Consider the following 21,996-nt stretch of genomic DNA (forward strand, 5'->3'; position numbering starts at 1 on the left):
GATCTAAATATTAACTTTTTTATAATTTTTGAATTAGTCATATATGCATTTTATGTTCCCATGTTATACTTACACTATGTAATAGTTATTACTAATATTATTATTATTATTATTATTATTATTATTATTATTATTATTATTCATAATAATACTAATAAAATAACAATTATTATTATTAAAGGCATTTTCACTTTTCAATTAAATTAAATTTTATTTTTATTTGTATAGCGCTTTTAACAATGAACATTGTCTCAAAGCAGCTTTACACAGAAGTCACATGTAGTGATAAAAATGTTCTTATATAAGTAAGTTTGTCCCTGTTTTTCCCTGATGAGTGAGCCGGTGGAGACTCTGGCAAGGAAAAACTCCCTTGAGAGGAACCAAACTCAAGAGTGAACCCATCCTCATCTGGGTTATAACCAAATGTCCATTTATTACAGATAAACGATGTTGTAAGATGCAGTGATGGTGATCAAAATCAAACTGTAGTCCTGAGTCAGTGTAGCAGACTGTTGACATTAACTACAGTCCAGTCACTTTTATGTGACAGTTATTTAAATACATTGCATTTTCCTATTGTGATGCACTTTGTGCTTCTTTTTCTTTTATAAAAGGTGCAAAAGGTGTAAATACAATTTATATCATGTTTAAAAGTACAATTAATATTATATAATATATAATATTTCTCTATTCATCCATCCAACCACCCTTATGTTGATTTGTGTATATATATGCCCCCTCTATATGAACCTATGTCCAGAAGCATCAAAAGCATGCTGGAAGCAACTTTTTTAATTCACTCCTCCTTCAGTTTATATTTGATATTTATCATTTATTATTTCTAATAGGATAATTTGCGATTCTTGCCCTTCGCTCAGTGCGCAAGGGCACCAAGAGACCACTCTGGGAGAAACAGTGAGAGGTGAGTGAATTTAACACTGGGAGGAATTGCTCTATTTTCCCTTTGAAGTGCATGAGTGGTGCCTGAAGAGCATGCAATCCCCAAACCTTCTCTCCAACCTGACTATCTAATGAGGCTTTGTTAACACACTTATCTCTGATGCATACAGTACACTGCACACACAGACTCCATTATGCAGCTGTTCTACTGCACCTAATTAAACCTTTATCTAGGGTTTGATAATGTCTTCCATGGTTTGTGTGCGGAGATGAAATTATTCTTAGAAAGTGAACTACTCCAATCTCTACGACTAAGTCAACTAGTGAACCGCATTCCTCCTCAAACAATTATTCACTGCTCAATCCCTCAGGTTTAAATCTCATGAAGTAGAACAGTGAAGGCACATTAGCATTCTAATAGATTTTTCCCCTCTCTCTCTTACCTTCCTCCCAGCCCTGAAAACTTCCTCTTGCCAAGTCCATGACCCCATGATCCTCTGCCCAGACATCCTCAGCTGATGTTAGACTCCATGCGAATTCTGGAGGGTAGCTTTCAGACTTCCCATGGCATGATTTTCCTTTTGAGGTACACCCCAAACCTGACAAAGCCAAAAAATACGGCATTGCAAATGAGAAACATGGCGTATCATGGCAGCAATACTGAATGAAAGACGTGAGACGAAAAGCACAAAATTAGTTGAAATCCATCATTTCTTACTAGTATACAATGTCAGAGCTGTAAAATTTCTATTTTATTTTATTATTGCCTGAATGCACTGTAGCACACAAAAAAATTAATAATAAACAGTCCTCTTTGGGGACTTTGTAAATCGCTCTGCTTTTCTTTTTGTTAAGGAGAATAATTTCAAAAGATAAAAGGGCATTGTTTCAGAATTAAACAGACCATCAGGGCAACACATTGCTTTGACTCATTAATTGTATTGCCTCTACATTAGTCTTAACTTTTCATCATTTTAACATTTAAAAACAATGGCCATCCAGGTATGACACTCATTATAGTGTCCTAGGAACCCTAGGGAAGTAAAAATAGAGTGAAGAGCACTTTTAATATTTCAAATATAAATAAAAAGTAAAAAAAAAAAAAAAAAAACACACAAAACAATATACACCACAATATATCGTTAACCAATCACAATATACCAGAAAAAAGGGAGAATTAAGAATTTTTGTATAATGCAGGAAGTCAACAATGTACATATTTTTAGACTTCTCTGCAGATTAGTAATATATGTATGAAATTGTATCAAATTATATAGTAGTCATAAGTTATAAGCTATCAAAGAAGTGGCAGTGTGTGTAAGACTGTGCATGGACCCTCTGTAAAAATTAGTTGTGCAATATGCAGTGTAGTAGCTGAGAATGCAAAATCAAAATAGTTCTTATTTTATCACAAACCATTATTGTTGAATGGTGCATTCTAATTGGTCAGAAGGTTACTGATTTGTTTTTCAACAGAGCAGCGCTGGTTATAGTTTCATCCAGATTCAATGTCATTTGTTTTTATATTACTATTAAATGATTTCTGTCAATATGTTCTCATCTCTATAGTAACAGATTACAGAAGGATGTATATGGCAGATGCTGCACATAATTTAAAATGTGTATAAATCACTGATGTGGTAAAGGTTCCTATAAACAGATATTTATTCAACAGTTTGGAAAGAGTCAGTGCTCCATGAGCTTTAACTAAGCTTTAAAACACAGGCAGGTTCTATAGGATGTGTTTCCTCAAAGGTTCAACAAACAATTAAAAAGTGTAAAAAGTATAAAGTATAACATTTTATGCATTTCTGTGGTATAAGGGAAACACTCTAGGATATGATAAGTGGCAGGCTGTCAGGGACATCAAGGCCTTCTCTGCTGGCCTAAACGCTCTCAGACATGTTTTAATATATTTTTGTCCAATAATATTTATAAAATTATTCCCAATAGTCTAATTTTTTTGGTGCACTGTGTCTTGGAGCAGTGCATCAGAGTGCAAGTTTTTAGTTTTATCAGATTTTAATCATCACACGCTGATGTCAAATGGAACTGCCATGAACACTGTAAACACTGCAGGCACCCTATTGATTATAATATAGGTTGATTGAAACTGTTGTTTTAACCAATCAGATTGAGACTTGCTTACACCGAGGCCCCCTTGGAGGCATCTAAACGCGTCGGCATTTCCACGTCCTTTGATTAGATGGACAAAGAAGTGTACTAGTCAGACAAAACCACATCGCAAACCACATCTGCTCGAATATATTCATGTGGATTTAATAGACGTTTTATTTTTCATTTCACAATGGCTGACAAAAGAGAAGAAATAGTTTTGGTCACAGATACACTTGCAAAGACATTTACAACTTTTCAAGAAAAAACAGACATTGTAAGGAAAGGTCAGCCATAACTGTTCAAAACAGTTGAACTTTTTCATGAAAGAAATACACACACAAAAAAAAGGAAAACCCTGGATAATTTTATGTGTTTAATATCGAATCTTCTACTAGAAATGTTGTATGTAGGTGGTGCAGCTGTGGCTGCAGTGAAAGAAGATTTGTTGAATTGTATTAATTGGGTTTCTTGCTTTAGTAAAAGCATTAATTCTCGCTGCATGAGATATCTGTCCGTGATTCAGTGCTTCGTTTATACCATGTTTCTGTATAATATTACTGGTTTCTATAGCAGTGGTACCATAATGCTGGTATTAAGAGGTGGATTGATTCCGATAATGAAACCACTGAAGGACTAGGAGTGAAATGCATGGCCTGCCACTGGCTATGATGGTACTGAAGCTTGGGGAAGGTGATAACACTATTTCATGTTGGACTACAACAGTTTCACATAACATTTGTATTTTTATAATAGAATTTGTATTTTACTGCTGTATACATAGACACATGGATGAGGTATTTTCAGTAGAAATCATAAAATAATTAAAAACAGGCAGGAGTTGATTATTAGGCAAAAAAGAAGCAACAAAGCTGGAAATATACGCTGGAAATACAAAGCCTCAGGGCAAGTATCTGCTGTGGAAGATATAATATGAACATATGGAAGAAATGATATGGAAATAGCTGATATGAATATATGAGTAATGTTACTGGATATTCATTTTGTTGTTTAGCCTTCAGAGACTGATTGGTAAAATGGGAAACAAGCAGTTGTGGGAAGGAATTAAAGCACATTTACTTTGTTACTGCACTTTTACTCCATAATTCTCATAGATTTACTGCTGTTAATTGAGTATATTTAAAATATTAGAATCTTGAAATATTTTACATGGGATGTGTGCTTTTACTTATATAAAGGAATGACTGGACTTTATCCACAGCTAAAAACTAAGGTAGTTGTTATATGATGATATTTGTATATGAACATTCAGGCAGTTAGCGGACAAAAGTTTGCACAAATGTGCATTTAGAACATCACATTCCACATTTAATCACCAGTTGCTGTTATCATAACCTTCATCCTTCTGGGAAGATCCAGTCCCACGATGTTTTGGAGTGTGCTTGCTAAGATTTGTGCTGATTCAGCTACAAGGGCTTTAGTAAAATCAGGTACTGGTGTACATTAAGGACCCCTGAAGTTCAAATTCATCCTAAAGGTGTAATAGGGCTGAGGTCATAGCTCTATAGCAGGGCAAGATCTTGTACATCCAACCCATGTAAACTATTTCTTTATGAAGCTGGAATTGAGAGCAGGGATATTGTCATGCTGGAACAGATTAGGGTCTCCTTGTTCAAATGAAGGTAAATATAATTCTAGAACATCCAGAGGCGTCCCATACAATTGTGTGCTTCCAACTTTGTTGCTACAATTTGTGGTGGAATGACACATGGCTGGAAAAGTTAGGTTTCCTAACACTTGTCTATATTGTGTGGGTATATAACTGTTTAAAATCTATGTAAAAGTGTTCTCGGCTGTTTTCAACATTTTGTGCACTAGTTTGGTCGCTAAACTTTCCTCAAGTGCTTGTGTATGCAAATGTTTAAAACGATTTTTTGGAACACCAGGCAGACAGATAAGTAAAAGGCTGAAAGTGCTGTCCCCAATCAAGAGAGGCGAGTTAGGGCTATTTGGGTGCCTTCATTGAATAGGCATGAAGCGCAAAGAAAAATGTCAAAGCAGTTTAAACTATGCATTGTCACAGACGGAATGGGGTACCTATTAAGTTTCTTTTTTTTAATGGAAGCTAAGGTATATAAAAAATATCTGATTGATCAAAAGGGCCATTATTAACTATTATACCACTTATAAATTCTTATAAAATCACAAAGAATACAGGAAGTATGCCAGACCTAATCATCCCTGTGTTGTAAGGATGACCCAGTTTGCTAGGCCTACCAATTAAGTAGTTTAGAAACTCTCGTCTCAGTGGATGCATTTTTATTCAAGCACTCTCGAGATATTATTGCGCAATGCAGTTGAAAAAAATAGATAAATAAACTAATGGTTTGCTTCGATTCAGTTGCTGAATTAGTCTTTCTTCCTGTATTTTCCTGTATACGTAGATATTGTTTGATGGATGGTAATTTTCCGGCATTCTTGATGACTTTTCAACAGGTTCTGTGTCTCCTATAGGCCAATAATAGTAGAGAATAGTAAACTAAGGTTACAGTGGACATGAATTTACCAAAGACCCGGACATTTAAAGATTAGAAAATGGAAATGTGACTTATACTGTCCAGTTTTAATGAGCTTATCTTTTTATGGCTGAGAAAGAAGAAAACCTGATTTGTACTTCTGCTGCTTGATCAAAGTCTCCTGTTGCTTTTCTGCACAGTGTGGTTGTAAAGAGTGTTTATTTGAGTGATGTATACACAAGAATACATCGTTTCATTACACATTTGCACTTATGCATCATTACCACCGTTTCCATGGAAACAGAAAAATGATTCTCCGATCGACTAAGTTCTTCTTGTGGTTTGTGTCTGACCGGTTTATTTGAATCGATTTGCATATTCAGTGTATTACAGCCTAACCGCACACTCTTCTCATATTCAGTAGGGCTTTAAAAGGGCAAGTGGGATTTTGGTGCTTATCAGAGAATTGTGGGTTGAAACCCCAGGTGGCTTATGAATGTGTGCCTTCTGTGCTTGTGTGTGTGTGTGTGTGTGTATGTGTGTGTGTGTGTGTGTGTGTGTGTGTGTGTGTGTGTATACGCCCTTTTTTTTTCTTGGCTCTTTAGAACTTGCTGAGTGAATTATTCTTCACTCAGCAAGCATGCACTATAGTGCATTTGTCTTTCTTTATCATTGCTTCGTTGCTATTGATGAAGCATGTGCTACGAGAAGAAACGAAGCACCTGCCAACAAAGGTCATCAGAGGTAAAGAGCTTCTCCAAAAACAAGCTAAGACTTTCATCCAGCTTTCACGATCATATAAAAAAGAAAAAAAGATATTATTTGTACATTCTCAAAGTCTACAATTTGTGACATTTTGGCTCATTGGTCGTTTCATGCTTCTGGTTGTAGCAGCTGTAACTTTTTGTGTGTGTGTGTGTGTGTGTGTGTGTGTGTGTGTGTGTGTGTGTGTGTGTGTGTGTGTGTTTCAGGCAATGTTCCATAAAGTGATCTAGGTCATCCAGGAGAACATCTCTGCCTAATGAGCTGCTCCTGTTAAAATCCAGCACATCCAGCTCTGTTAATGTTGCATGACTCTACACTGCTGGCGCCGGCTACATTTAAAGGCCATTTAAGAGATCTTCCCTCTGTTGGTGAATGTGAATGAACTGAGTTTGTCATTTTTTCGCTGAAAGAAAAAAATGGTGATAATTACCATTAAATCACGCAGGGAGAATCAACAAAAAGAAATGATTCATGAGCCGTTTTCAAGGTTAAAATGACGAAACACACAAAAAAAGCATCTGTAACTATGAGAATGTGTCTGCAAGAACGAGATGAATCAGTAAATTATTATGTAATAATTGACACTGTATGTTTTTTTGAATGGCTAAAGATTGAAAGCATACAAATAACGGTAAGCGCTGCTGTGGAATATTCCACAACACAGACGATGCACATACATCAGCATGTTTCTTGTTACATAAATGCAATATTTTTATTTTACCCCAGACCTACAGTATACTTTCATACAATTTTGTGAACAGTTCCTGTTTTCTTTTATGCTGGATTTTTTTCCAGATTGTCAGAAAAGCCTTTTTTATAATTTTTTTTTTATGAATTTCTTTTTTTATTTTAACGCATATCATTATTTTATAGGGGGTGGTAGCTCAGCGGTTGAGCTCTGGATAACTGATCAGAGGGTCAGGGGTTCAACCCTCTTTATCGCCAAGCTGGCACTCGAGCCCATGAGCAAGGGTCTTAAGCTCTGGGTGCTCCAGGGGTGCTGTATCATAGGTTATGTGAAAGAATTTCACTGTGCCATAATATATCTGTGACAAGTAAAAGACCCCACCTTTTTAGTTGCTGTAAATGTACTTATTTGACTGTATATTGCTACCTTTAAATACAATATAAGGTGGTATCAAAAAGTCTGAAGACTTGCTCTGTTTACAAGAAAGTACTTTATTTATCTATGTTTACACACTATCACCTTCAAAATAATCCCCTTGCACAGCAAGACAGTGTTCCTAACATTCCTGCCACTTCTGAAATGTGTCTTATAAGTCTTCATTTCGAGCGTGTCAAACACCTTCTGCGATTCGCACTGGATCTCCGCAATGGTGTCAAAAATGGTGACCTTTAAACCAGATCTTCATCTTCGGGAAGAGGTTGAAGTCCGCAGGATCTAAATCTGCCGATAAAGGTGGGTGTGGAAGTGAGATCACGTTGTTTCTGGTGAGAAACTCGTGTAAGGAGAGCTCGATGACAGGGTGCACACGTGGTGAGAAAAGCAAAACGCTAACACACGTAGTCAGAATTGCACCAGTTGCACAGCTTCCGATGTACACAGGATGATGTCTTTTGTCACACATTTACTTATGAAACTCGGTTCTGCCTGTGACTGTGCATGCAGGCTTGTGCTGCCATCTGTTGGTGTGTTACAAAACTAGTCTCTGTTAATTTTCTGTTACCACCTTGTTGTTCTCATAGGCACTGCTATATAAGGAGTTGGATTTGATTTCATGCCACATCAGATATTATGGGATTTTTTTTACATAATCTTATTACTATAAAGTTTTTTCTCACCGGCAGTGATTTGTCACCTCTCATCACTCAAATTACACTATGTTGCTCACTAACAGGCATCTTTATATGCCACGGTTTCACTTTCTGAAAGTTAACTTGAACATATTCACCCCTAGCAATTTCAACTAAAATATATTAGAATAAATATTCTGAAGGGAAAAGCATGTGTATTAATGCAACCATGTATGCAACCATCTACTACTTCAGAATGGGCTGAAAACATTCGACGTCTGTCTCCTATTTCACTTCAGCTCAAAGCGTTTGACATGCTTCGGCAGAACCGTGATAACAGTGCTGTCTTTCTAATTTGGGGGAATCAAACACTTCAAAACCATACCAGCACAGAGACTTTCAATGACTGGCCCAGGAGCTATGAGGAGAAACAAATGTGTCGAACCAAAAACCATGCATCTTTCCCCATTGGGTAGAGTGGGTTGCAATGTCAGCTACTTCATTCATTACTTGGATAAAATGTAGTCAAATTTTTCATCTTGTTTTGCCCACCTCTTTCCTGACATCTCTGGAAAATTCTTATTGAATAGAACTGACAGCCGGCTGTCACGTGAAGGAGTACTAGACAGATACAGTTTAGGCAGCTTTAATGAAAAATTTTGCAAACAATCCAAATAGTGTAATTGTGTAATCAAAACACAGGGAATCATTCAGGCAATCAGCAGACATGATAAATGGAGTTAGAATTAATAGGGAAATGTGAGGTTAAAACAGGTCAGGATCAGAAATAGCAGAAAAGGAAAAGCACAGTAGTAAGGCTTGGTATTGACAACAACACAAGGAAACTGGGCGTACAGTATACTTCAAATCTAACAGAAATATTGTTTTCTGTAGAAATGGGTAAGAGGAATTAAGAAACACGTGCTCAATCAGTAGGAAAAGACTGAAAACGCTAAAGCATGTATGATGTGTTTAAGATGTAGCTCTTATCAGCTATGCTTGTGAACAATAATTAAGCAACAATTAATAGTAATTGTTTGGAAAATTAAGCTATTTGTGTGTTCTGACCTGACCCCATTAATATCATGGGGTAAAAGAGTCCCTGACCAGAAATAAGTTTGTTTTTACTTTATTGGTGACTTTAAATTGCCTCTGGGTGTAAATTTCTGCCCTATTTCAATGTTACTAGTAGGGGCTCTAAACCCAGAAATACCGTGAAGGGGAGAAAGCATTAACTGGAGATGAATGAATGAATAGAAGGTGTATGAAAATGTGTGCTTTTAAATATATGAAATTGTCTTTTGTCCCTGTGGCAAGTGACTCTCTTTACATAATACACCGTCTTTGTATATAATACACAAAGATATTACACTGTATTAATGTTTTCATGTGTCCATTTTTGGTATGTGAATGTGTATAATCTTGTAAAACTGTTCTATTATTAATTATAAGTGTGTTAATATAGGGGCATTACCATGTTTCATGTTGTTGACTATTATATGCAAAATGATGTATGTATAGTCAGTATCATGCAATATTCTTTATTTTCACAACTTTTTCTTTTACTTTTGACTTTTTATTATTATATTGTGTAAAACTTTTGTGATTAAAGCTGACTAAGAAATGCACAGGAATTCCAATGAACATGTACTGTAATGGAATTTTTATTGCGGAAATGGCAATAAAAATAAAATATCTAATAAAGAAATACATAAAATAAAAATAAATGTTCCCCTAATGGATTTGACATCATAAATGCCTTTGAAAACATCAATTTTCAAACAACAACAGCTTTGTAAATGCCATATATATATATATATATATATATATATATATATATATATATATATATATATATATATATATATATATATATATATATATATATATATATATATATATATATATATATACACGTGTTGGAATTTGATAGTTTGCGAGAAGCTGCAAGTTCAGAGTAACATTACAAAACAGAGTATGTACTAATAAATTACATACAAATGTTTGAAGAATAATTGTTATATTGTATTATTTATTTAAAGTAAATAAAACATTAATGACACAATTTTTGTTGAGTTTAAAGTACGTGTACAATTCCCCTTGAAAAGGAACCATCAAAAGGAAATTTTTTTATTATTCGCGAGGGGTCATAGAATGTAACCCCTGTGAGTATCACTGTATATAGTATACATGCATATAGGTATTTGTATTACATAAATAAAGGAATCAAGAAAAACACTTTTATTTTCAATTCAAAGCCAACAAAACTTGGTACAATGTCCGGATATGTCCTGCAGCTCCCGCTCTCAGAACTCAGGCCTACTAAGCAAGAATTGATGACTTACCAAATGACCAAGGACAGAGGTTTTATTGGCCATTTATCCTCATTTACACCCCTCATTTATCCAATGTCTTAATAGCCTGGAATGTGTAATAATATCCCCTTAGATATCAGTCAATAGGAACGTTCAGGATTGTTAGCCTACAATAGCACTCATTTCCATCAGTCTATATTCATTTACTAGAAATTCCTCATGTAATTCAAGTTATTTTATAAACTAGTTTCTTGCTGACAGCCTCATAATGTTTTTTCCAGTTACTCCAATTGAGAAAAATTAAATAGCGGTCAATTAAGTGTACGTCGTTTGAGAACTTTTCTGTTTCTATTATGCCGCTACTGAGCTAGAAATTATTTCAATTATTTAAACATATTTACCCTAATGCTACATGTGAATTCCAAATAACCACGAGGACATCGATTCCACTGAGCGACGCTGCGTCGACTGATTTTCTGCACTGATGCGTATCAGAGAAAATGAATAGGAACCAACAGAATGTTTGACAATTTTCAAGGCAGCAGACAGCTCAGATAAATGATTCTTCCAGATAAGGACAGAGCAAAAGGCAGATAAACCATGAAATTAAAAAGAAAGTCATTTATAATCATTTTCTCTAGAATCTTATATCCTGAAAATGCCAAGTTACTAGCGGGAATAGTGCAGTTCTGCTTGGAATTTTTACAACACACAAATGTTTTAAATAGACAACTTGGAAATTGAGTTGTACGAGCTGGAGATGGAACCAAAAAATGTCCGGGTTACATAAATATTTATAACGTAATTTCCCTATTCCCAGTTCTTTAGACAGCTTTCTTCAACTTTGATGTGAAATTCACGCTTCTTTTATGCTACTTTGTGACAGTCTGACTTTGAGTTGTATTTTTCTTATGTTGATGTCACATAATGGTGATATCATCTAATATTAAAAATAAATATTAAACAAATACACGCACTGACAAAAAATGCTGAATTTGGTATTGGGTGAAAATATCAACCTAAAAACCTTTTCTCACCATATAAAATTACCTCAGGTTTTCCATGCATTTTTGTATTTTTTTTCCATGTGCGTTACGATTTCCTTGAGATTTGAAATAAATGCAATTTTTTTGTTGTTGTTGTTGTTGTTGTGTGTGTGGGAAAAGAAAAACCCAGCCATTATGGTTGCACAAGCCAGTTCACTCTTAGTGCCGGTCCCAAGCCTGGATAAATGGGGAGGGTTGCTTTAGGAATGGCATCCAGCAAAACGTGTCAAATATAATATGCTGATCACGATTTAGAAATGCATACCGGTTCGGTTGAGGCCCGGGTTACCAACGACCGCCACAGGTATCGTTAACCAACAGGGTACCGATGGAAATTGGGCTACTGTTGGCTGAAGGAGGAAAAGGAGATTAGGAAGACATCTACAGAGACAGCAGGGAAATGGGAAGTGTAGGAGAGTGGAGGTTTGGGTTGGTACTTCAGATGTTGGTACTATGACTGGTAAAGGGAGAGAGGTAGCTGATATGTTGATATGTTGTGTGTTCAGGAGGCCAAGCGGAAAGGGAGTAAGGCTAGGAACATTTGTGGTGGGTTTAAACTGTTCTTTCATGGTGTGGATAGAAAGAGAAATGGTGTAGGGGTGATCCTGAAGAAAAAATACACTAAATGCTACAGTATAAATGGTTCATGAAAAAGCTTAACAACACTTTTGAACAGTTTTGGGTGACCTTTCCTCACAATATCCAGTTTTTCATCTTGTAAATTGCCTTGTAAGTATTTCTGCGCCCAAATTGATTTCCTCTCCAATGTCAGCCATTGTGGAATTTAACAGCTATTAAAACCACACAAATATGCATGTGAAGTTTTGCTACAGATGTTGGTTGCAAGTTTGACTAGCGTGCTCTCTGATCATCCATGCCAGCTAGAGGGCTTTGGATTGACCAAATCACACTCTGATAGGTTAAAGCAATAGTTTCAAGCAACATGGATTTGAAGATACCAAGAGCCCCACGCTGATAATTTCTGCTGGCCTTATGGCACTTTATGATGTGACTGTTGAAATCTGATTGTCAATGTTATCCAGTGTTAAATTACACTCTATGGCACCGTTCCTTACTGCAGCACACCCGAGAGAAACGCTATGAAATGAAGAGAATAGACTACTGGCAATCATTTAACACATATTCATGGATTGGTATATATTAAAACGTGTCTGATTCTGATAGAGGTCAGGCCAGCAGAGAAGGCCACTGACTATCATTATCATCTTTTTACACAGGTTTACTGTAGACTTGTACCCATCAATGGCTACTTTAATTACAAAAAACTTTCTATTGTAATCCCTGATCTCTAATTTACAACATGCTCAGTCTGAGAGTCATTTGGACACATAGTACTTTTCAAATTTACAGCATACCTTCAAAAAGGGTCATTAACATTACAGCACAATGAAATTCCTTTCTTTGTCAAGTCAAGTCAAGTCAAGTTTATTTGTATAGCGCTTTTCACAACAGACATTGTCTCAAAGCAGCTTTACAGAAAACAACAGTGAAGGTGAATGGTGTGCGTTTGTCCCTGATGAGCAAGCCGTGGCGACAGTGGCAAGGAAAAACTCCCTTAGATGATATGAGAAAGAAACCTTGAGAGGAACCAGACTCAAAGGGGAACCCATCCTCATATGGGTGACATCAAAAGTTTGGTCATAAATCTTTCAACAATACAGAACAATTTGTGATCATCATAGATCCAGCATCAGCTTCTCCATGCCAGGGCCTTTAAACACTCGGCATCTACTTCTCCATGATCATCCATAGGTCCATAATCTTCACGAGGTGGGACGTGACTGGAGCTGGCCAAACCTCAGGATGCCTCGGGATGGGGAGAGAAAGAGAAGCAGTGGAGAGGAATTAGCGTAGCTGCTGTTCATGATATTAACAGCACAAGTTGATAATGTGCATGTGATCAGATGTTCTGGAGCACAAGTTTATGATGTGATGTGTGTGATGTGTGTTATGTGTAGGCTTTGCTAAAAAGATATGTTTTTAATCTGCACTTAAACTGGGAGAGTGTATCTGAACCCCGAACACTGTCAGGAAGACTATTCCAGAGTTTAGGAGCTAAATGTGAAAATGCTCTACCGCCTTTAGTGGACTTTGCTATTCTAGGAACTACTAGAAGCCCAGAGTTTTGAGATCTCAAGGAGCGTGACGGATTGTAGCGTGTTAAGAGACTGGATAGATACATGGGAGCCAAACCATTTAGTGCTTTATAAGTGAGTAGCAGTAGTTTGTAGTCTATTCGAAACTTAATAGGAAGCCAATGTAGGGACGATAAGATTGGGGTTATATGATCGTATTTTCTTGACCTAGTAAGAACTCTTGCTGCGGCATTCTGAACTAACTGAAGCTTGTTTATTAATGATGTAGGACATCCACCTAGTAATGCATTACAGTAGTCTATTCTAGAGGTCATAAACGCATGGACGAGCTTCTCTGCATCAGATATAGATAACATATTTCTTAGCTTAGAAATATTTCTAAGGTGAAAGAAGGCTGTTTTTGTAACTTGATTGATGTGATTTTTGAAAGATAAGTTGCTGTCTAAAATAACTCCCAGGTCTTTTACCGTTGAACTAGTAGTTACAGAACAACCGTCTAAATGCAGGCTGAGATGCTGGAGCTTCTGTGTACTATTTTTTGGGCCGATTAACAAAATCTCCGTTTTATCAGAATTTAATAGCAGAAAGTTATGGGTCATCCAATCTCTTATTTCTTCAACACACTCAGTTATGCGAGCTAATTGAGCTGTATCGCCTGGTTTGGATGAAATATATAGCTGGGTATCATCAGCATAACAATGGAAGCTAATTCCATGCCTTCTAATAATATTTCCTAATGGAAGCATGTATATTGTAAAAAGCAGGGGTCCCAGAACTGACCCTTGTGGCACGCCATAATTTACTAGCATTATCCTGGATAGCTCTCCATTTAAATCTACGAACTGGTAACGATTGGACAGGTAGGATTTAAACCAGCTTAATGCCTGTCCCTGAATACCGATGTAATTCTGTAAGCGATCGAGGAGAAGATCATGATCTATAATGTCGAACGCAGCACTAAGATCTAGTAAAACTAATAGGGAGATGTAGCCTTGGTCTGAAGCTAAGAACAGGTCGTTAGTGATTTTAACTAGAGCAGTTTCTGTGCTATGATGGGGCCTAAAACCTGACTGAAACTCTTCAAAGATATTGTTCTCCTGCAAGTGGTTACATAGCTGGGCAGCGACAATCTTTTCTAAAATCTTAGACATAAATGGGAGATTTGAAATTGGTCTGTAATTCGATAGCGTGCTTGGATCCAGATTAGGTTTTTTAATGAGGGGCTTAATAACTGCTAACTTGAGGGATTTAGGGACATGACCTAACGATAGTGAGGAGTTAATAATATTTAAAAGAGGCTCACCAGCTGTATATAACACTTCCTTCAGTAGTTTAGTGGGAATTGGATCTAACTGACATGTTGTTGATTTAGCTTTCATAATAGCATCATACAGCTCTTCCTGTCCTATACATGTAAAACAGTGTAGTTGTGGGGTTGTAAGTACGATTGTGTCGGGAGATGGTGTCAGAGGTTGAACTGCCACAATTGTTTTTCGAATGTTATCTATTTTTTCAGTGAAGAAATTCATAAAGTCTTCACTACTAAACTGTGATGGAACACATTTTTCAGATCCCTGATTTGTTGTTAATTTAGCGACTGTACTGAAAAGGAGCCTGGGGTTGTTTTTGTTATTTTCTATTTTCTTTGTATATCCCAGTTTGTGAGGAAGCTGAGGTCAGAGCATAGAGTTTTGCATGATATAGCACCTCTGGAGCAGACATGGTTAAAGATTATTGATAAACTCCTATTATTCAGAGAGACACAGAAGAGTTTGTCATCTAGGGAGGTTTTTGTTGCAATGTGACATCTGGATTGCTCATTTGGGATCAATAATTCTTAGGACAATCAAAAAATTGATTTCTATCTTCATTAAAAGTGCAAGGCAAATAACAGCATACTTGATATACACTGTAACTTATTGTACTGAGTTTCATTTTTGTTCTATTTTTGCAAATATTTATAAAATCATTACACTATATTAATGTAAGTATGAATTTACTGTATATATAATCTTGGTTGCTAAATCAGCATGATCTCAAAATCTATTACGAATCAATTTCATCCTGTATTTATTTTTTTAATCCACTTTAGAATTAATGCTTCTTATTACTGGGGCCAATAAGTATCTTAACTTCAACATGACAAACAAACCATGATCATATTATTTTAAACTTGCATTATATCTTATACATTGATCTGCAAAGACAGTAAAGAGCTGGAGATTTTATATACACTATATACACCTTTTTTCAAAGTTTATATATATAATTTTATAGCTTAATTTAAAATTATTTACTTTTTCTAGACAAAAAAAAAAAAAAAAAAAAAAATATATATATATATATATATATATATATATATATATATATATATATATATATATATATATATATAAATTGTTATTATATTATATTATATTGTATAAACTATTCCCTACTTTGAAGGCTTTATAAGAACACATTTTGTGAGCTTAATACCCAGGCAGGCGATTAGTCTGTACCAATATCTATGAATACTGATGCACAGACCAAGGTGCTTTGTGGGTATCTTGACATAAGGGTTGAGGCTATAAAGCATCAAGGGGACCTGTAAACGCCACTGGCACAGAGCCTTTATAGGCCATAAATTTGCAAATTCAAAATGCCAAATGATTCCTCCTGCACTTTTACGTTCCTCTCCAATGGGGTCAGATCATTAGAAAAAAAACATTGAGAGCAGCCAGAATGTAAGATGTTGAGTGGAGGATCCCTGCCAGGGAAGTCCCGTCAGTGGTAATTGGCAGCATACTGCTCAGAGTAGAACGTCATCACTTCTGTTTTAGCAGGTGCTCAGATTAGTTTTGTAAATATATTTGCAGAGCATAAACTAACGCTAAGATTATGAATAGGTATGTTGGTTTGGACATACGACCATGTTATGTGGTGACACCATAACAGTCGTTCGTTAGGGTTTATATAATCACCTCAGAGTGAAACAGGGTACAGCAGGAATAGACTATTTGTAGATTAATGATATTCCCAATGGTGGCCGACAATACATAAATGTAACTAGTAAATCTAAAATGACTCATCCCTCTAGAGAGGCCATAAATAATAGTGCTGATTTATTGTGGCCGTCGTTCTTATTTCATCTGTGATGTGGTCCTTGATTCGGCCTAGGTGGTGGTACGGACCTATAGAGTCCACTTTGGGTTAATGAGCCTATAATGTCAGAGTGACCTCGACCTCGTTTATCACGAGATTGAATGCTTGGTTACCTCATCGAGTCAGGGGTCGCATTGGAGCAAAGCCAGGTGCGGCTGGTTTCCGTCTGGAATACAAATGGCCATGCTCCTGCTTTACAGCACAGCCCTGTCTCCACCAGGAGAGCAAACAAAAATAATTGCCTCGCTGATTTGCATACAAGCTTCGCCATCTACAAACTGAAGTTTGATACATTCGCACTAATAAAAGCACCTGGCCGAGAGCGCCCACAAACATGTTTGCATTCGCCACTGTGTGCAAAATATTTGTATCTGCGGATTGTTTATTGTATGCTCCAGATTGTGAAGCGAATGATGCAGGGCCCGCGGCAGCATGTCAAAAGAGAGAGGCGGGACGGACAGACAAACGGATGAGTCATGATCGCACGATGACGGATACAGAAGATGTAGAACGATGTGAACTGGCTAAAATAAAGCCACACGTGAAATGCACAGGAGCAGCGGCAAAGACATCTATTAGTTGCCGATGCTTCCTTAACTGGTTTCTGTGGCTTAGGATGGACTTCACAGGAAAATTCAATCTCGCTCTCATTTTAGTGCAGATGAGGCTGAATTCAGACGCTGTATGTACCAATGGGAGCTCATGAATGGAAAGCGTGTTAATGACAAAAAGCAGGCAGAAAAAAGAAAAAAAAAAAAAAGAAAGAAATTGGATCAGTTTGTGTGTGCATGTCTTCCCTTCCTTTACTGTCCTTCAAAAAAAATTTACTTAAAACACAAAGGCACCAGTAACTAAATGTCATGACAGGATGTGAATCGTGCAAAAATTCATAATAGTGACCTCATATAGATAGGCAATTAATTCAATGTGCTGAGTTAACACTATTGATCAAGATAATTAGAATGTGAGGAATGGTCCATATAAACCAAAAGATTTTAAGTGTCGTATACATTATATTTGCCTTCCATCATAGTACTGAAGGCTTATGCCCCTCTAACTGCTCACATACTGTTAGGGAAATAATAAGCCCTAACTGAATGGTGTACGATTGGGCAGTTTTCATAAATCATCTGTTATCCAGTTATCACATACAGTGGAAAAGCTATCACCCCTGTATCTTTCTTTTCTCTTCGTAACCAAGAAAATGCACATTTTATCAATGATGGAAAAAAGTTAGAGTTTTATCTCAAAATTTTATGAAGCACTATAAAATGATAAACATTTCCCCACAGGAAAATGTATGAAATCAACAAGCTTTTAACATACACAAATATCTGTATAAACTGTAACACAGAAAATGTTTTAGAATGAGCATATTAACCTAATGTGATGTAATAAAATATATTAATGCAACATGAGCTATGCTGTTATAGCAAATGAGTCAACAGCTTGCGACCAATCATAATTAAGTACTCGACAGCACTCATACAAGTATTATGTGTAACATGGAAAACCCCCCGAAATACAGTACACCGACAGGAAAACTGCTGACGACAAAATAGGCACGGGACCACCCTCTACCTTCTCCTATTCACAAAAACAGATGCCAGTCTGCAGTTTTCTGGCAACGCACTGCCCATGCTCCAGATGGGGCTCAATCAGAGCAGCTCTCCAAACAAGAGTAAGCATTAGTTCTAGTGTCATGCTTGTGTAGGAGGAGATCCGTCTCGATTTGAAGTGCAGAGACTTTGCCCTCCTGCCTGCGGCGTCCAGCCAAGCTCTCCACTGTCGCCCATAATAAATGTCAGCACACAACAGATGCTGAGAGGACACTGGTCATACATCACCACGCCTAAAATGTGCTACACGGCATGCTACCTAGCTTCCTCCTTACAGGTCATGTTTCACGCATATTATTGCTCTCCAAACATGTCTTGGCAAAATCTGTCTAGCAGAATCAGAATTTAAATTTTGGCACATTTCTTCAACTATGGAGAATAGACTAATGATAAGTCCATCTTTCTGTCATCTGTTTCTCTCCATCAGATGCTTTGGATACAGAGGCAGGTGTTGTGTGTTCACTGGCAATGAATTTCAAAACCAGTGACACAATGTCTTTTTTTATTGACAAGTTGTTACGTGTGAGAAAGCATGGGGGTGGGGGTTTTGGGGGGTCAGCTGTTCCGCATTCCACCTTAGTGGCACCACGTCAAAGTGAGTAATGAGAAAAAGTATCGCTCATGGTCTCGCTGACTGGTAGGTTGGGCGGCCTGGCATAAATCACAGAGCACAGCATCATCACAGTGACACCAATTACACAGCCTTGAGGGATCACAGTCTTGGGTTCCTTATGCCAATCTGACTCCTAGCCTTTCATATGAAGCTGGGGAGCACGGGAGAACTGTGATGCTGCTAAAAATCTGTAGGCCACCTAACCGCTGACATGAGCACTGATGATTAAAGGACATGTCCATGCAATGAAATTACTGAGGGACTTTCATTCATATGGTTTAGCTAACGAGGGACTTGAGGGTCACCAACAGACAGATGCAGAGACGTCCTGCACGTTAGGATTAAAAAGTTGCTTACACACATGCTCATTAACACATGGTGACTTTAAAGACATTCTTCACCCTGAAATATGTTTATATGGAAATATTTAAGATGAACAATTCTGGTGCTGTGACTGGGTGCTGTAAATGTTTCTTTGCTATACTTGTGCAGAGTTTAGCATCATTGTTAGCATGCTAACAGTGAAAAGATGCTATACGTAGGACTTACTTCAAAGCCTCAACTCGGCTAGTTTGTGGTCTATGAGCTAACACCCACTATAACTTTGAACTTGGATTTGTTTGAGCAAAATGTTCCACGTGAGAAGGAACATCGCTAGTGCTAGTTATAGCGTTAGGTAGATTTAAAGGAAATGATAAATCGGACTGTTTGGGTATTGTAGATTGTTAAAGTGAAAATAGACCAGAATGTCAAAAAGTTAAATCTGTCAAACTCAGAAGCAAAAAAATAGAAATTATAAGCACCACTGCAGATCACATGTGCATGCTAACTTTGAATAATTAATTGAATAACATTTAATATAAAGATACATATGCAAGTCACTCCGGGATTTTTTTTCCCTTTAAAAGTGAAATGTGCTGCTCAGAACCTTATCACCCCTAAACCATCTATCATAGTAATCACAGAATTACTCATTACACAGGATTATCTCATATTCATACTGCTAGCAGTTTTTTCACCTCACACTGTTCTAGTCACTCTGGTCGATGCCCCTTTTGCCGTTTGCCATTTTATTCTCAGAGTAGTGCCGAGGTAGTGGAATATAATACATACCGCAGAATATTATGCAAAACCATCCATCTGAGCACAAATCATTTGTCTTTCTTACTTAAAATAAAACAAAAAATCTGGTTGGAAATGTATGAACATAAGTCAGACCGGTGCGGTGAATCACTGTCTACTCTTGTCAGAAGGAGCCGAACCAGCGTTCACTCTTTGCAATCACTGCCATCTATTTTATGGCAAAAACACTGATACTGGTTCATTGGGTAGATGAAACACATCAAACCCTTTGCAAAATGAAAAGTTACACCGGCTGGTTCCAGAGCTCTAATGCAGAACTAAAAAACATGAATCATGTTTTACAGTAGAAGGGAAATCAATAACCGTCTTACCTGCTCACATGTTTTAAACAAAATTTCTACTGGAAATGTTGCTTTGCCTGCTGTGTAACTCACCAGCTTTTACTGAATGAACAACTTTGTTACAGCACATTGTTTCTGTTGTGAGTATAGGGTTAAAAAATCCATTATATACAATAATACGGAGTTCTATAAAAAAAAAATATTTAAAAAAATTAATTATGTAATAATTCATGAAATTTAAAATTGAGTTAAAAAGGGAGATTCCCACACTTGTCTTCGATGGGTTTATTATAACAAATAGAATTCCAACATTTACTCGTTTTAACACATTTTGCAAACATCTCTCATTATTATAAAACACTGCTACCTAAATATAATGCACCTGACCAAACATTTCATTGATTACAATTTTTCATACCTACATTCATCAAAAGGTGCAGGCTATATGTTGGTACTTTAAATAGTGAGGACTACACTAGAGGGCAGAGCTTTCTTGCTGTTCCAAAGGGTGGTTGGGACTCACATACAGTCTCAGTCTAGGCTGAAAACAAATTTGTTTAGTCAAGTATGAACAGGTTTCTTAGTACAGTAAAACCCCTTTGGACGAGCATAATTCGTTCTTGAAAATTGCTAGTACGTTCGAACAAATTTTCCCCATAGGAATGAATGTAAAAGTGATTTAATCCGTTCCGAAACCTCATTCGTTTGCTTATTTCTGCACTTAAAAAGTATTTGTAGCCTATTTTAACAAGCAAATACACCGCAAATTACCGTAATGTAAAGATAATTTAACACTTACCCATGTGGTAGTGGTTGATTGCGAGTGTAAGAAGCGCACCACGCTCATAACCTTCTTGGTTTCCATGGTAATTCTATTTACTTTAGTTTTCGCAGCACCATCACTGATTTTCTTGGGAGACATTTTTCAAGATTTCTAGTGAAATAAAAATATAACACTAAAAAAAGTTATGTTTTTGCTGCACTGAACAACGAAAGCGACCGAGTGATACGTCATCAACTAAGATGCTTCAACTGATCAACTGATGCTTCCCTCCGCCAAAAACGGGAAACCTGCAGCATGGGTTTGCTGATGCCTTCTAAATTTGCTTGTGAAACAGGGTAAAATTTTGCGAGTAAAGTCGCTCGTATCTTCGTTTGCTCATACTATTATTTGCTCATACAACGGGGTTTTACTGTACAGGGTTTTTTGAGCAAAGCAGTAAATCTGGAGATGGATATACAGTACAGTGTTAGGATAAACTGAAATGTTATATACTGTCATCCAACCCACTCTCACTCATTCACTTAATTTGTTGATTGTGTCGTGTCTTATAAGGTGGAATCAAACATTTTCTAGACTAGTTTTGTAATATGCTAACAGAGTGCTGCACAAAACTGCACACACAGTCATAGAGAACACCATCCCTTATAAGTTAGTGTGCCAAAAGACATTGTCCTTTGTAAATAGGGAGCTGTGCAGGTGCTACTATTCTTATCATGTGTTACCACGTCTGTGATTTCATGAACAGCAACTTAGATCAGATGACAATGGATCCTGTCACTGAGCTCTCCTCAGTTTCTCACCGGAAACAACATTATCTCACTTCCTATTTGCCAGATTTGACTCCTGCAGACTTCGCCTCTTCACAAAGATAAAGATCCAGCTCAAAGCTGGCCGTTTTGACACCATTGTGGAGATCCAGTGC

The 21,996-nt window shown here is 36.9% G+C and overlaps 1 protein-coding gene across 3 annotated transcripts in view; it reads right to left on the reverse strand.

The window, feature by feature from the left end:
- The window catches only part of alk (ALK receptor tyrosine kinase), a 479,320-nt gene that overhangs the window by 227,987 nt on the left and 229,337 nt on the right, over positions 1-21,996 (reverse strand). For all 3 annotated transcript variants that reach the window (XM_083544512.1, XM_083544514.1, XM_083544515.1), the window contains one exon: positions 1,344-1,499. In XM_083544512.1, coding sequence (XP_083400638.1) covers positions 1,344-1,499 — 156 coding nt within the window. The remainder of the gene's footprint in view (positions 1-1,343; positions 1,500-21,996) is intronic.

The sequence above is a fragment of the Silurus aristotelis genome, assembly GCF_946808225.1.
Source record: "Silurus aristotelis genome assembly, chromosome: 6".
NCBI lineage: Eukaryota > Metazoa > Chordata > Actinopteri > Siluriformes > Siluridae > Silurus > Silurus aristotelis.